At 36.0% G+C, this 14,814-nt stretch overlaps 1 protein-coding gene across 2 annotated transcripts in view; it reads right to left on the bottom strand.

Annotated features, from left to right (window-relative positions):
* unm_sa1614 (un-named sa1614) overlaps positions 1–10,249 on the bottom strand; it is a 37,304-nt gene extending 27,055 nt beyond the window's left edge. For both annotated transcript variants that reach the window (XM_079858229.1, XM_079858230.1), the window contains exons 1-4: positions 9,891–10,249; positions 1,254–1,326; positions 681–826; positions 290–364 (exon numbers count right to left, since the gene is read on the bottom strand). In XM_079858229.1, the coding sequence (XP_079714355.1) occupies positions 290–364; positions 681–826; positions 1,254–1,326; positions 9,891–10,016 (420 nt within the window). In that variant the 5' untranslated portion in view covers positions 10,017–10,249. The remainder of the gene's footprint in view (positions 1–289; positions 365–680; positions 827–1,253; positions 1,327–9,890) is intronic.
* Positions 10,250–14,814: the final 4,565 nt, after the last annotated feature.

Here is a 14,814-nt window from a genome sequence, read left to right as displayed (position 1 = left end):
TAAATTTGATTTATTCAAATATGCTGATCTTATCAAATTTGTAAAAGCCATTTACCAAATTGTATTTTTTTTTTAAACCTATGAAGTTTATACTTTTATAGTTTTGAATTTATAGTATATATTACATTTAATAATTTTTTTTATCACCTTTTTGCATTGCAAATTCTATTATCATCCTAACTATTTCAGTACTTGCCTATAAAGGAAGTTAAAATACTAAAATCACAATCTATACATTTACAAAGCAATCACAAGACAGTAATGTATTGTATTGAAGAGTTCAACTTACACCTTTGACCTCTTTCAGATCCCCTTTTACCAGCGAGTCCAGGAAGAAGTTAATGTTGTGCAACATGCTCTTCAACTGATAAAACGAAAATATTAAAACGGAAATTGTGAGCTGGCAAAATCCATTTATTGCCAGTGTATGCCAGCGTATGCTTGCTTACTTGCAAACAAGCACATTAAAACATGTTTTACTAAAATCTATTTAATAGGAACACGTTTGGAAAGGATAAGGAACTGTGGACAGGGAGGTGAGAAAACCTTTGGAGGGAAGCTAAGCTGTTTGCAGATAAGACCTATCTTGTAAGACCAAACTGTGACTAATATTAAAAAGACTCTTTGGGATTATGCAGAAGCCTAACAGAAAACCTTCCCTGAAGCTCCATGTGTCTCACCAAGTTCTTCATTGGCATCAGCAGTTCTTTGGAGAATTCTGCAAACTTATTAAAGGCAGAGGCCACTTCCTGTTCTCCATTGTTGCGGAAATTTACAGCCAACTTCTCCATGGAATTGATGTATGACTCCAAATGTGATATGTGGTCTGGAGAAAGAACAGCAGCAGCAGCACAAATCAGGAAAATATAACCGAGAAAACAGAAAATTTGACTAAAAGCATATGACAAAAAAAAACAAAAAAACAAACAGATAGAGGTGTTGATGGGTTTGGGTCTCATAGCGGCATTTGCCTTCCACTTCATTCATATTCATACGTAGGAGGAAATGCTTTGCATGCCCTGTCAGTCTCTCTAATGAACTATCAAAGAAACAAAAATGAATGCATGCTGCTTACAGTCTGATGTGCATGAAATAAAAACAAATATGGCTTAGTGGATACTTGCATTTCTGACAAAACGATGCAAGCACCTAACCAAATCACCTGACTAAACGAGAAATGATACCCTTTCAGGTGCTTTCTCACACATTTAAACACAAATAAACCCAACAGATTCAATATTATTTTATGTTACCTTGACCAGAGAAATGCTTTGCTTTGGCTGCTTTCTTCATTTTCTGCAAGATTGTGCGGTCAGAGTCCAAGGCCTTTTGAAAGAAAAAAGAAGGGTCACATCAACACTGAGTTAGGAATTCCCATTCGGCAGATACCAGTGGTTGTTTTATTAAACTGGATAAGTGAATAAGTGTAGTTTGCCAGAACAGGAATAAATGACATTTTAAAAAATATATCAAAATTTCATATATATATCAAAATATCTTTCATAATATTACTGTTTTTACTGTATTTTTGATCAAAGAAATGTAGCCTTGGTGAGCATAAGAGACTTCTTTCAAAAACATTAAAAGATCTTACAGACCCCAAACTTTTGACCGGTATTGTATCTTAAATGCACTGTAAGCCAATTTGGATAAAAGCATCTGCCAAATGCATAAATGTAAATGTATTGTAATTCCAAACCATATATCCATCTAAGATCACTTAAAATATTGTTGAAATTCACACAAACACAAAGAAGCGCACATAAAGGCACGCACATATTGTTTAGCACAAATTTAGCACAACTTGAAATGGCTCCTTACAGAAACACATTTCTGTACATTTTCAAATTTTCACATTTCACATTTTCAAAAACAGCAATTATATGCAATCATGAAATGATTCTGAAATCATGAAAGGCTGAGAGAGTTTGTCCTCTGAAACTCAACAGCTGAAATTACACCTGCTACACCTTGCTACTTTTCTATACTAAAATCTAATCTACTGAATTAAGCAACAATCTGGTTACTATAAATCAGCAAATGGAGCATGATGTCTGATTGTTGTCACTAAAAGCAAGAGCAAACGTGGAAAGATTAATGAACAGCTTCATAGTCGCTTGCCATCTGAAAGCATGATAAATTGTGTGTGGTTCAAAATAGTGTGACTGTTGTGTGCTGGGGTGAAATGTTTTAAAATGAATTTTCAACAGTGTAAGGCTCATGATGTACAATAAGAAAACATGGGATTCATTATGGGGCCTTATAAACAAGATTCCAGATTTCATTCCATATAGTATTCAAATATGCCTGCAGTCTTACAGTCTATGAAAGTCTAGTTTCTACACAGATTTAATGGGAAATCCTGTCCCAATTATCCCTCCCTTCACTCAGGATAAACAGTTTGTTCCTCAGGGTGTATGAAGCCCTGAAGAGGGTTGCAACACTTCCCTAGCTCATATCCTGAACAGCTCCCATCTTTTTAACCACAGGTGATTTAGCATAATCACATTTTCACAAAGAGAGTCTTATTGAATGAAAAAGTCTTATTGAATAAAAAAAGGGTTGGGTTTAAGACTTGAGGGAGTCCCCAAATAGCTTTTGACAAAGCAGATTCATTTGTTTGCTCCAGTTCAGAAAAAAGAAGAGAGATCAGCTGCCATGTTCTGTACGTGCCACTAATGATCAAACTGAGAAGTCTATTATCTACAACAGTACATTTAGACAGCACTGCAAAATGTAAATCAACTCAAAACAGTGTTTTTACTAATACAACCACATCGTTTACCCATTATTTAATGCATGGAAGAACTGCATTGCGCATGAACTCCAGCCCTGGAATACATTTTTCCTCAGATTTCTGCCCCGATTTACAGACTGGAAGAGTCGACATTAAGGCAGGAATACACTACTTGACCTTTCAAACTTGAACTCCCGCAGAAACATCAATAAAACAATAAAGGGGATTGCAGTCAATTAAGGGCCATTCACACAGAATGCGTTTTTTTGTTTTGTTTTGTTCTTTGCAGTAAAAGTCACCATGAAATCAATAATGAAATGCCATGAAACACCATGAAATGCCCATATAATCTTTAATCAAAAAACCCCTCCAGTTTTATTGTAAAGACATATTTTCTCTTCTCTAATGACTTGTTTACTGGGCGGGACAACCTGTCACTCACATGAGATCTCAGCAATACCAAACCACATCCAATTCATTCCAGATGGACAAAATCAAGTCCCGCCCTACATTTTTTCTTGTTCAAGAAGCCGTTTCACATGGATATACATATCACAATAAAAAAGAAAAGACTATTGCAACTTCTGTGTCATGCTGACTTCAAAAATATGAGACGCATGGCAGTGGAATGGAAAAAAGAAACGCGTCTTTGTTGGACTTCTTTTAACTTGAGCGAGACCGCAATGGTCAAATATGTGTAGCACATATAAAAGCAGCATGTGGAAAAATCCAAAATCGTGTTGGATTTTGTGAACAGTGGAACAGTCACGTGTTGTGCGAATGGACAGTTTGAGTTACAACTGTTTTTAGATATGGAAATCGATTCCAAAAATTGACTGCATTCATTACATTCATGTCATGTTTATTTTACTGAATGTAAAGTGCGCAAGAGGAATTTCATAACATGATTAAAACTCAGTAACATGACTACGCAGAAAACTGAGTTTAACTAGATTCTTTGTTCTCCTTAGCCTTGATGAAATCAACTTCCTTCAAAAAAAAAAATCCCAGTTTCTATGGAGACTTCTTCCTGTTTCAAAGCCGAGGACCTCTGTCTCTAAGACTCGTGTCTTATCTTGCTGTTTTTATTCTCTAAGGAAACAGGCCTGTCAAATGCCAGCATAAAGGATTATAATCCATTAATATTCATTGGTGTCACACATGATAGTGTGAAGAGGAAAATGTAATTCACTGTTATTAGTTCAGAGAGCCCGTAATGAACTCCTCATACAGCACAATTGAGAAACATGTTGGGCGTGATGTGAAATCATATGACACTGAGCAAGAGTCAACTGTCATACAACCAACACTTAAAGAGGTAGCTGATCCCAAAATGGAAATGCTGGCACTATTTACTCACTCTCAAACTTCTATGACCCTTTTTCTTCTGTGCGACACAAAAGGAGAAATTGACTGTAGAATTTCCAAGCTGCTCTTTTCCGAGCGAATGCTGACCACGGAGGCCAACATAAATTTAGTTTGTTTCTCACACAAATCTATGGCTTCAGAAGACTTGTAATATAGTGTAAAAGTCGTATGGACTACTTTTATGATGCTTTATGTTGTTATTTTGGTCTTTGAAAGGTGCTAGTCAGTCACCATCCACTTCTTTCATTATATTTCCCTTTGTGTTCCACTGAAGAAAGTCATACGGGTTTGGAATAATGTGAAGGTGAATACATACTGACAAAATATATTTTTTTGGCAAACTATCTCTTTAAATTAAGCAACCAGGAACCAAACACATTCAGAGCAGCTAGTTTTGCATCAAGGATGTTTGGCTTTCTTATTTTTAGCCCTTCCAGTTAGCTCTGTTATGTGTACACTGGGCCAATAACAATTCAACCGTGTGGTATTTTACCTGGAACGGCATTCCATGCTGAAATTCACATTCCCCTGACTAGGCAGAGTGTGAATTCTGTACTCAGCATGACTAACCTCACAGATCTTTTGTTCTATATTGCAGCAATGGTGCCTGGCTTTTTGGATTGGCTTTTGTGTGCATTTAGTGCTTGTGAAATTCCCCACAGCACACATAGTAAGGATAGAACAAAGTAGGACCAGTGATAAACAGCCATAAATACTCATGGTAAACAGGGGCAGTGACTGGCTTACGAATGTTGTGACCACAAATGTAGTTGTTGTTCAGTTTACATTTGAATTTTTACACAAAAAGAACCGCCATCTGATTATGCCTACACCATTGTGCTTGGGAGGGAAGCATTGAACTCTTTTACATAGTGTGTTTCCTTAAACTGCAGAAACTCTGATTAAACTTTGTTGTGAATGTTTTTCACAACCAATATGAAATACTGTCCTATAATTGGGATATCCCAATTGGATCCTATAATATTGTAATATGGCATATCATATTCAGCATGCGATTCAGTGGACAATCAGTTAAATGAATGGATGGATAAATATAAAATTTAGGGTTCACACAAAAATGTGAAAAAATACATAATATAGGATAATAGCCTATATAATATTATACTTTTATGGCATATGCCATGCAATATAATACAGCATATAACATTTAGAATTTCATATTAGTGAAAAATATTCACATCCATATTTAAAAAAAAAAAAAAATTCACTTTTATTTACTGAAATATAATATAGAAAATAAAATTTAGAATTAAATTATTTGTTGATTCTGCTCCGGTTTTCACCCAAATATGAAATAATATCTTAATAGTGGATAATACTGTATCTATAATTATAATATAATATGTCATATAACATTTTTAATTATAGGTATAGTTCTAAAAAAAATCCTAGTTATTGTACAAATTGCCAGTAAATAACAGTGCTGCTTCTCATATTTCTTTTAAGTTAATTTTCCCAAGCTTGTTTCTATTCCCATGGGAGAGAAAAAATCTATATTTACTGAAATAATTCAAGAACTCAAATGTTCATTTAAAGAACTTCAAATGTTAATCATTCACAACAGAACAGACACAACACAATACTTCTTGTACTGACACATAAAAGCTCCATGCTTCATGTCACGAATCCACCATAAGACATGCAGTAATAATGTTTTGAGGTCTGAGGCATTTTATAATTGAGGAGCACGACCAGATGTTTATCTCCCTCTTTTGTGCTTAATGAAGCACAGCCCACACAGACACACACAGTTCACTTTCTTCACCACTGGTGGATTTTAGCTCCTTAACCAAGACGGTCAGAAGTGAAACTAAATCTATACCACAATAATACCACGTAACCACGGTAGAGTTCACTTCCTCACAGTCATGAAATGTCAATTATGAGTAAGATAATGTAAAAAGTAACTAGAAACTACCTGGTCATTTTTCCACCGGCATCTAGCCCATTAGTTTATACAAAACAAAATGTAGTCCAGATCTACTATGACCTGTGTGTCTCATATAAAGTGGTGAAGCAAGCTAATTATATTGTGTCCATTTATATAAGTGCTCTAAAGACTAGTTTGAGGTAAACACACACACACACACACACACATGCACAGAAATAGCATCAAACCCACTCAGACGAAGCTCAGCAACATGGGGAATCCAGAGCAGGTTTATCATGAAGTCATCAGATGTTTTATGATATAAAATAACATGCTGATACCACTTCCTTTGCAAGTGCAAGTTGTCGCCAAGGGGCTTTATGACATTCTGAAATAAACATTCTTTTAATGGATGTTCAAAACCTATAAGACTCTTCTAAGGAACTCAGAACAAGATATTTTGAGAATTCTTGGTTATACCATTGACTTCCACCGTATGAAACAAAAGCCCACCGAGACACTTCTCACAATAATAACGATTTGGGTGAGTAAATGATGACTGTTCATTTTTGGATGAAATACCCCTTTAAGTCCAAAATAAAATTGGATCAAGGTTTGTGAAATTCCTAGGTAAGTGCATCAAATTGACTTTCAGAGCACTAAGTGCTGCAGTAATTCACAATAGTACATTTAACTGGGTCCCTGGGGAAACAATGCCGCAGGGTAATTACTTTTACCTACTGAATTAATTTCATTTTATTTTAAAGGTGCCCTCAGTAGTAGTATTTTTCTAAAAGATTAATATAATTAATTTCAATTCATTTTAAATTTTCTACTAATTTCTTTAGGCCTATGTGTAAAATGTTTTAATGAGGAAAACATGAATGAGTGTACCTTTGTTCATTCTTAACAAATATTTCAGGAATGAGGATAATAGTTATATCAGGTGTCTCCACTCTGAATGAATGGGTAACCCTGCTTTAAAAACAAGGCATGGCACAACAGGCTGCTCCTGTTGGTGTGGCAGATTATCCAAGTACTCCAATTATCTTTCTTTATTCCTCTCCGGTGCATCTGCTAATCCCAAATCGCCCCTCCAAATTTTAATTAACTTTCAGCAACATACAATGGGAAAACAGGAGCAACATGTATTGGATCATCATCAGAAATGTCCAGGGAAATCACTACAGTTCCAGCTTTGTCATTAAGTAACATGACCCAAACACAGACTCTATTATAGCATGGAGTTCCTATTATCTCCCTTGAGGTCAGTGCAGATTAAGGCATCTGTGTTGTCTAATATATGGTTGGTGATTAATCAAACTTCTCACGAGTTCAAACATAAAAAGGCAAGTGAGATTCCACTTTAAATGACCTGCACAGGTCTGACTAATACTGTACCGAGAGATTATCAATAGGGTTGAAAACATTCGCTATTTAAAGGGATATTTAACCCAAAAAATTTAAATGTCCAAGTATTTTCTTATGTCAATGGGGTCCAATGTTATTTTGAGCTCCATTGACTTATAATATGGAGAAAATCATTCTTCAATATATCTTCTTTTGTGTTCCACCGAAGAAATAGTCATACAAGTTTGGAACAACATAAGGGTGAGTAAGTGATTTTTCATTTTTGGTTTAATTATCCCTTTAAGTCATTTATTTCATAGATTTGCCCTTCTGTGCTTCTATTGTTGTTTTGAAGGGCTTGTCCAAGCAGCAGGATTTGCTTCAGCGCCTGTAAATCTGCACTAAGGCAGATTAAACTGAGGTGTCCTGGTCTGAGACCAGTCTTGAGGTTTCTGATATCTCAAGGCTGAGGGTTTTGGATAGTGGAGGCTGACTCTAGACAAGTTCTGAAGAAAGACAACTACTCGGTCTCTCTTATGACCCTTTTGTCCTGAACCCCCCTGAGGCTGTGCGTGTGCAAAGCTCACTATATAAGGTTCCTATCCTGTCACAATCAAGCATGTAATGTGATGCACTGTTCAATTTGTATGGCTGTGCATTGCACAGACCAGGTCATCACCATGGTTACTTCACATTCCACTATGCAGTCATCATTCAAGCAGTCATCATTCAATTGTTACTACCCTGACCCTGCTGTATATATGCCTCAAATTGGCACAACTGGGGTTCAAATTTAACACCAGCCAAGAGCCAATGTACATAAAAACTGCTATGGTTTAGAAATGAAAGTGTTACCCATCTTTTTTAGGAACATGATGACCTGTACTGTGTCAAAAATATGCAGTAGCTAAATAATCTCATTGTTCTTGCCGGGACAAATAAATATATGAAAAAAATATATATGATAAATAATATTTTCATAATACAAATATTTTTTATAAATGAAATTACAATATATAAAATCTAAAGTAATAAATGTAAATAGAATTATAGATTGTTTGAACAACAAACTGTCATTAAAATTGTTATGACACATATTTAATTATTTACAGCTCATTGTATACATTTCATTTTTAATATATATACTCATACTAATTTGTTTATATAACATATGTGTTTGTATATATATATATGTGTGTGTGTGTGTGTGTGTGTGTGTGTGTGTGTGTGTGTGTGTGTGTGTGTGTGAAAACATCATATTAAACAATTAAATATATTTATATATATATTTGTATGTGTGTGTGAGTATACTTACACACACACACACACACACACACACACACACACACACACACACACACACAAAATCACAAGATTTTATGTTTAGATGCGATTAATTGCGATTAATCGGTTTGACAGGTTATATATATATATATATAAAATAGATTTTGGGATGACAAAATTACATCTCGTGCTGCATTTTATAGTAGCCTAGGCTAAGTAAATGCACCTTTTTGTACCTGTGGCAAACAGCAGTCAAAAAACTTCTCACTACCATGATTTCTGTAACATGCACAACATGACATTCACTAACAGGACAAGATCTTGAATCAATATCCTTTGTTGGTCCTGGAGCAACATCTCTATCAAGCAATCCTCCCACCCCTAACCCAAAAATCAGAAGGCAATGATTGGTGGAGCGTTGTTTCAACAACAACAACAATGGATGCGGATCCAGAAACATGACGGTCATATTCATGCTGGTTCCTTAGCTCCAGAAGATTCATGAATCCTAAGCCGGCTTTTGTTTATGCAGCTCAATAAACAGTGGATGAAAGGCACGTGCTCGTGATAATACAGCAGAAGCTCGTATTGACGCACGAGCAGTGATATGAGATAAGAAGCGCGAGATAGCGGCAAAATACGAAGTAAAGAGTAAATTATATTATTACAAAAAAAGGAAAGATTGCAAAACTTCGGTGCCATTTAATTTACAATAACGAAGAGGAAATGTGTATGTTAACGCGTAATGAAATGTGAGATCCTTCCTCTTTCAGTTGCACGATATGATACAGAAACCACAGAAAAAGGAGCGTAGGCTACACACTATTAATTAATTTTAACAAATTTAAAAGCAACCTGATTAGATGACTACAATAATTTTCTACGCTTTAACTGACTATTTAGCTTGAAATCACATGGTTTGGGGTTTTGGAAATAGGCTACGCTCAGCCCAATCGATTCAACAAGACAAAGAGCATCTGTATCTGCTGTAGTAATGTTTGAAGCAGTGTTCGTAGGGGAAAATATGAAAGACAACACGTTCATTGGCTTAAGCATTTCTGCAATGCAAAACGGCACTGTAAAACAGGATAAAGAGCATATTGACTTCATAAAAAAAATACATTGAGACCTGCTCCTGATATTGGGCAGTAGCCTACAGAACACATTCATTTCATTCATCATGCTGTAGCCTACAACTGTCAAAGACCAAATAAGAAGCTATTACAAAAGAAGGCAGCACACAAAGGCACTATCTCATACCTCCTCGATCAGGTTGGCAGAATTTCGGCAACTTGTCATTTTGGTGTAGAAGGAAGAGGTGGTGGGAGAGCTGTAGTCCTCCAAAGTCTCCACGATAAACTCATCCACTGATATGAACTCAGGCATTTTGGAGGAAAAATAGGAAAATGCTAATTCTAAAAGAAATGTTCACAGTAAGCCCATTAAAAATAATGATATTGTTGGTGAGGAAGTAGCTAGAAAAATGTCAAGCTGTTTGAAAAGTTCGCACAGCGGTGAAGTAAAGTGCAGCAGTGTTATGTTTGGCTATAGCGGCGAACGCGCATAAAGAGGAAACAGGAGGGTTTAGTGTCAGTCTAGTGTTGACTGTTCGATAGTACGCATGCGCAGTTGGCCGACGGACCCCACAAAGCATATCAGGCTGGGATGGTTCATAATGGTGAAACTATTATAAGCATCTACTGTGGTCAATATGTTAGAAGGCCATAGATAAAAACAATTGAACTGTAATAATAAAAGCAAAATAAACCTGTAACACACTCTTGAAAGCTATTTTAAGATATTTTATTCGCATTTATGAACGACCTTACCACCAGATATTTTATCTAAAATATTTATTATTACTTATCTATTTATAATCTCATCTAGTCTCTTAGTTTAATTGCTATGCAATAACTGTTTATTAATTAATTTATTTAATGAATTAATACATTAATCAACAATTTATAATAATTTATAATAAAATAATATGAACATGTAGGATTATTTTATTATGCAGGAAATAATTGTGTAGAGATTCAGTTGAGCCCCTGAGACATTCACCCAAGCAAATAAAAAATAAATAAATGTGCTTTATCAGAGACAAATATCAAATAGTGGTGGGGATTTGAATTCATCCCAGTCAAATCTTTCAAATCTGTTCATCCACTGATTCGTTCGGTGACTCTTTCTGCAGGTAACAGTACGTTTAGCCAGTAGGTGGCGGCAAGTGTCTTTTTATGTATTGAGTGAATCACTGAATCTTTTAACTGATTCGTTGCGAACTTTTGAGTTGAAAAGTCCACTAATCGCCTGAGACAGAAGCGTTTTCCCAAAAAACAACAAAGTACACTGTAAAAAATGATACTATGAATAAGTTATAACAACATATATGTGGCAAGCAGGACGAGGCAGAGGGCCGTGAGAGAACGGCGCGAGGCCGGTGGTGTGATTGCTAACGAGCGTCATCTGGGTGCCACAACGGCTTCTCCTCCGTGAGCTATACGGAAGCATAAAAGGAGGAATAACGACAGTGAAGGACGAGAGAAGTCCAGGCCTGGTCCTCTCTCGTCCTTCCCTGTTGTCGCTCCTCCTTTTAGATACAGGGCCAGTGTGGCGTGCAGGTGATGCTCGTTATGAAATACTACAGACTGAACACAAGACGCATGTGCATGACGTCATCGTTTTCAGAGATTCGCGTTTTTGTTGTGTACATGGAGTCCATTTTCAAAAACTTGTGAAACCCGTTTTCAGGCACCCAAAACGCCGTCGTCGTGTAAATGAACGGCCAAAACTCATAAAAAGATTTACTTTTTAGTTGAAAACGGTGTCGTGTAAAAAGTCCCTAAGTTCCTCCCTGTGCACCCTCAGTTGTCAGTCGATGTTTGCGTGTAGTGTGTTTACGTTTGTTTCATGCAGTTTAATGTAATGTTTTTAAGTCAGTTTAATGTAATTTAAGTTGAAATAACTTAAACATCCAAGTTGATTGTACTTAAAAATTCAAGGCAGCAACTTTTTTTTACAGTGCTAAATTCTATTTGCTATTTGTCCTCGACTTGCCCTAACTGGTCAGCAAATCCGGTTCAACCTGTTGGAGCTTGTGTCGTTCAGATTCAAAACACCACTGACTCATTTGGTGAAGGGTGTAGCATATTCATGCAGTAGCTCCCAGCCTCCCACCAATAAATCGAAAACTGCAAGGAATAGAAACATGAACGATTCATTCAGTTAAATGGTTAAAGGGATACTTCACCGATTGGCATTAAGCTTTGTATCAGAAGAAACCCGGCAGTATTTTCGAGTAACCCTGCTTCCCTCCCTCATGTCCCCCTGAGACGAGAGATTTCTGTATTGTGTGCCTGGAAAAAAAACTCAGATGACGTAAAAATCGTCATTTTGCGTCATCGGAGGCTTTTTTGGCCAGAGGCTAGAGACTACAGCCAGTAGTAGGTGCTAGTTCCGCATGTCTTCAGCCCGCCCATAGGGGGTGGGATCTCACGATAAAACGTCGTCTTTTCAGTTTCGAGTCAACTAGTAGCCTAGTTGTATCAATTCTTCCGATACTGCCCTCTGTAACCGGTAGGCGTGGCTTGGGAGTGGCCTTGTAGGGCAGCGAAGCAAGTGCATTCTGGGAGTTGTTGTCTTTCATCCACATGAGCCAAAAATACATTTTCTGGCTTTTCTCAGTCTAGAAGGCACCAACTCCTAAAATAATTTCACATTTCTTCTACATAAATGACCCAATTTAAACACACATTCATCTTTCCAGGGGTGAAATATCCCTTTAATTAAAAATTCAAACACTGATTAAATTGCGAACCAAACACCAATATCTAAGACAGAACATCCAAAAACTTGTCCAAGGGGACTATAGCCACACACTACCTGCTTTTTGGTCTGAGAGTTTGGAAAGGAGCATAACATAACACATTATTAATAAAGCCTGGAAGTCACCTATCCCAGCTGTCATCTCTGATTAGAGTTTCACTCAGTCAGCCGCAGGCTTCTTCTACCCAAGACAGCCCAAATGGCCCTGCAGAGAGCCACGTGACCCCTGCTGCACATTCCCAGACTGTTCATTCACAACATAACTGCTATCTTACATTGTGATGACTGGATGCCTATAGCCCATGCACTGTATCTAGATATCTAGTTTAAGATGACTACAATAAAAACTATATAATGTCAAATATTGTCAAAATCAATTGGCAAAAGACCCCAAAATTCTTGTGATCAGGCTGGGTGGTGAGAATAAAGAGGTGGCAATAAAGGCAATCAAAATAACTGAATATCTCAAAAAGATATGATGAGAGCAGACAGATTAATTACATGTTTTCATAAATTCATTCAATCCTAAATAGAATGAAAGTGACAGTCCAAGATGAACATAAAATGGATCTCCTTATAAAAAATTCTGCAGCGCATCATGGTAATGATATCAGATAGTACCATATTCAGATGATTACCATAGTCATGTCCCATGGTATTCACATGGTACTCCAAGGTATTTTAAAGACTACCTTAAAATCAGCATGAAACGGAAGTTACGATAGTCTTTTCTTCCCTATTGTGAAGTATATTAGAGTGAAAAGTCTTCTCGAACAAGAAAAAATGTAGGGTGGAACTTGATTTTGCAGGAATTTATTGGATTATTGTTATTTGCTATTGCTGTGATCTCATGTGAGTGATAAGTTGTCCCACCCTCGCACTTGTAAAAAACACGTCATCAGAGAAGAGAAGAGCTGTCTCTGTAAAATTGAGGGGAAGTTATTTAGATTAAACAGTGTATTAAGTGTAATTATACGTTTGTTACATTGTAACTATGTTACAGTGTAATTATACCTTTGTTACAGTGTATTTACAATTTTTTAATGTGTAATTACACATATGATTCAGTGTAATAATATTTGTATTACAGTGTAATAATAAATTGTCTAATAATCTTTATTACAGTGTAATTATGCCTTTATTACAGTGGAATATATTTAGTACATTGGAATTACACATTTTTAAAGTGTAACTATACATTTGTTAGTGTAATTATACATGTTTAGTTATACGCTTGTTACAGTGTAATTTTACATTTAGTGTACATTTTAGTGTATTAAGTGTAATTATTTGTTTGTTACAGTGTACTTATACATATATTACAGTGTAATTATACATATATTACAGTGTAATTACACATTTTTAATGTCCTATCCTTTGATATTGATGGAGTTCATGAGAAGCCTTCATCATCTTTTGGCTCTCATATTTCTTCTCTTGTTAAAAAACTATTTTTTCCATCTTCGTAATATTGCACATCTTCGATCTTCTCTCACTCTAGCTGATGCTGAAACCTTAATTCATGCATTAATCACATCACGTCTGGATTATTGCAATGCTCTATCTCTTGGTCTGCCCAAAAAACCTATTGCAAGATTACAGTATGTTCAAAACTCAGCAGCAAGAGTTCTCACCTCCACCAGGCGTTCTGCTCACATTACTCCTCTGCTTAATGACCTTCACTGGCTATCTGTGGCATCACGTATTCACTTTAAGGTATTACTTTTAATGTTTATGGCATTAAATGGTCTCGCACCTCCATATCTGTCTGATCTACTTTACTCTTACCACCCTGCCCGGTCCCTTAGATCAGCTGAACTTGGTTTATTGTCCATCCCTCGTTTTCGGTTGTCTACTGTAGGTGTAAGGTCATTTAGTGTTAATGCTCCTAAATTAAGGAACTCACTACCCCTTACACTTCATAATATCTCATCTGTGGCTACATTCAAGACACAGCTAAAAACATTATTTTGGATAATGTGACTAAATGTGTCCTTATGTGATTGTAATGTGTGTGCGGGTGTGTAAATGTATTGTAATGTACAATGTAAAGTGACCTTGAGCTACGGAAAGGTGCTATGTGAATAAAACTTCTTCTTATGATTCAGTGTAATTATACATTTATTACAGTATAATTATACTTTTATTACAGTGTATTAATAAATGTGTAAGTACACCTTTATTACAGTGTAATTATACATTTATTACAGTTTAATTATACATTATTACAGTGTAATAATACATTGTGTAATTGTACCTTTATTAAAGTGTAATTATACATTTATTACAGTGTAATAATAAATTGCGTTATATATTTATTACAGCGTAATTACACATTACATATTTATTACAGTGCAAT

This window comes from Squalius cephalus (assembly GCF_949319135.1).
Source record: "Squalius cephalus genome assembly, chromosome: 22".
Taxonomy (NCBI): Eukaryota; Metazoa; Chordata; class Actinopteri; order Cypriniformes; family Leuciscidae; genus Squalius; species Squalius cephalus.
The sequence above is the reverse complement of the archived record's forward strand: the minus strand, read 5'-3'. Positions and strand labels throughout refer to the sequence as shown.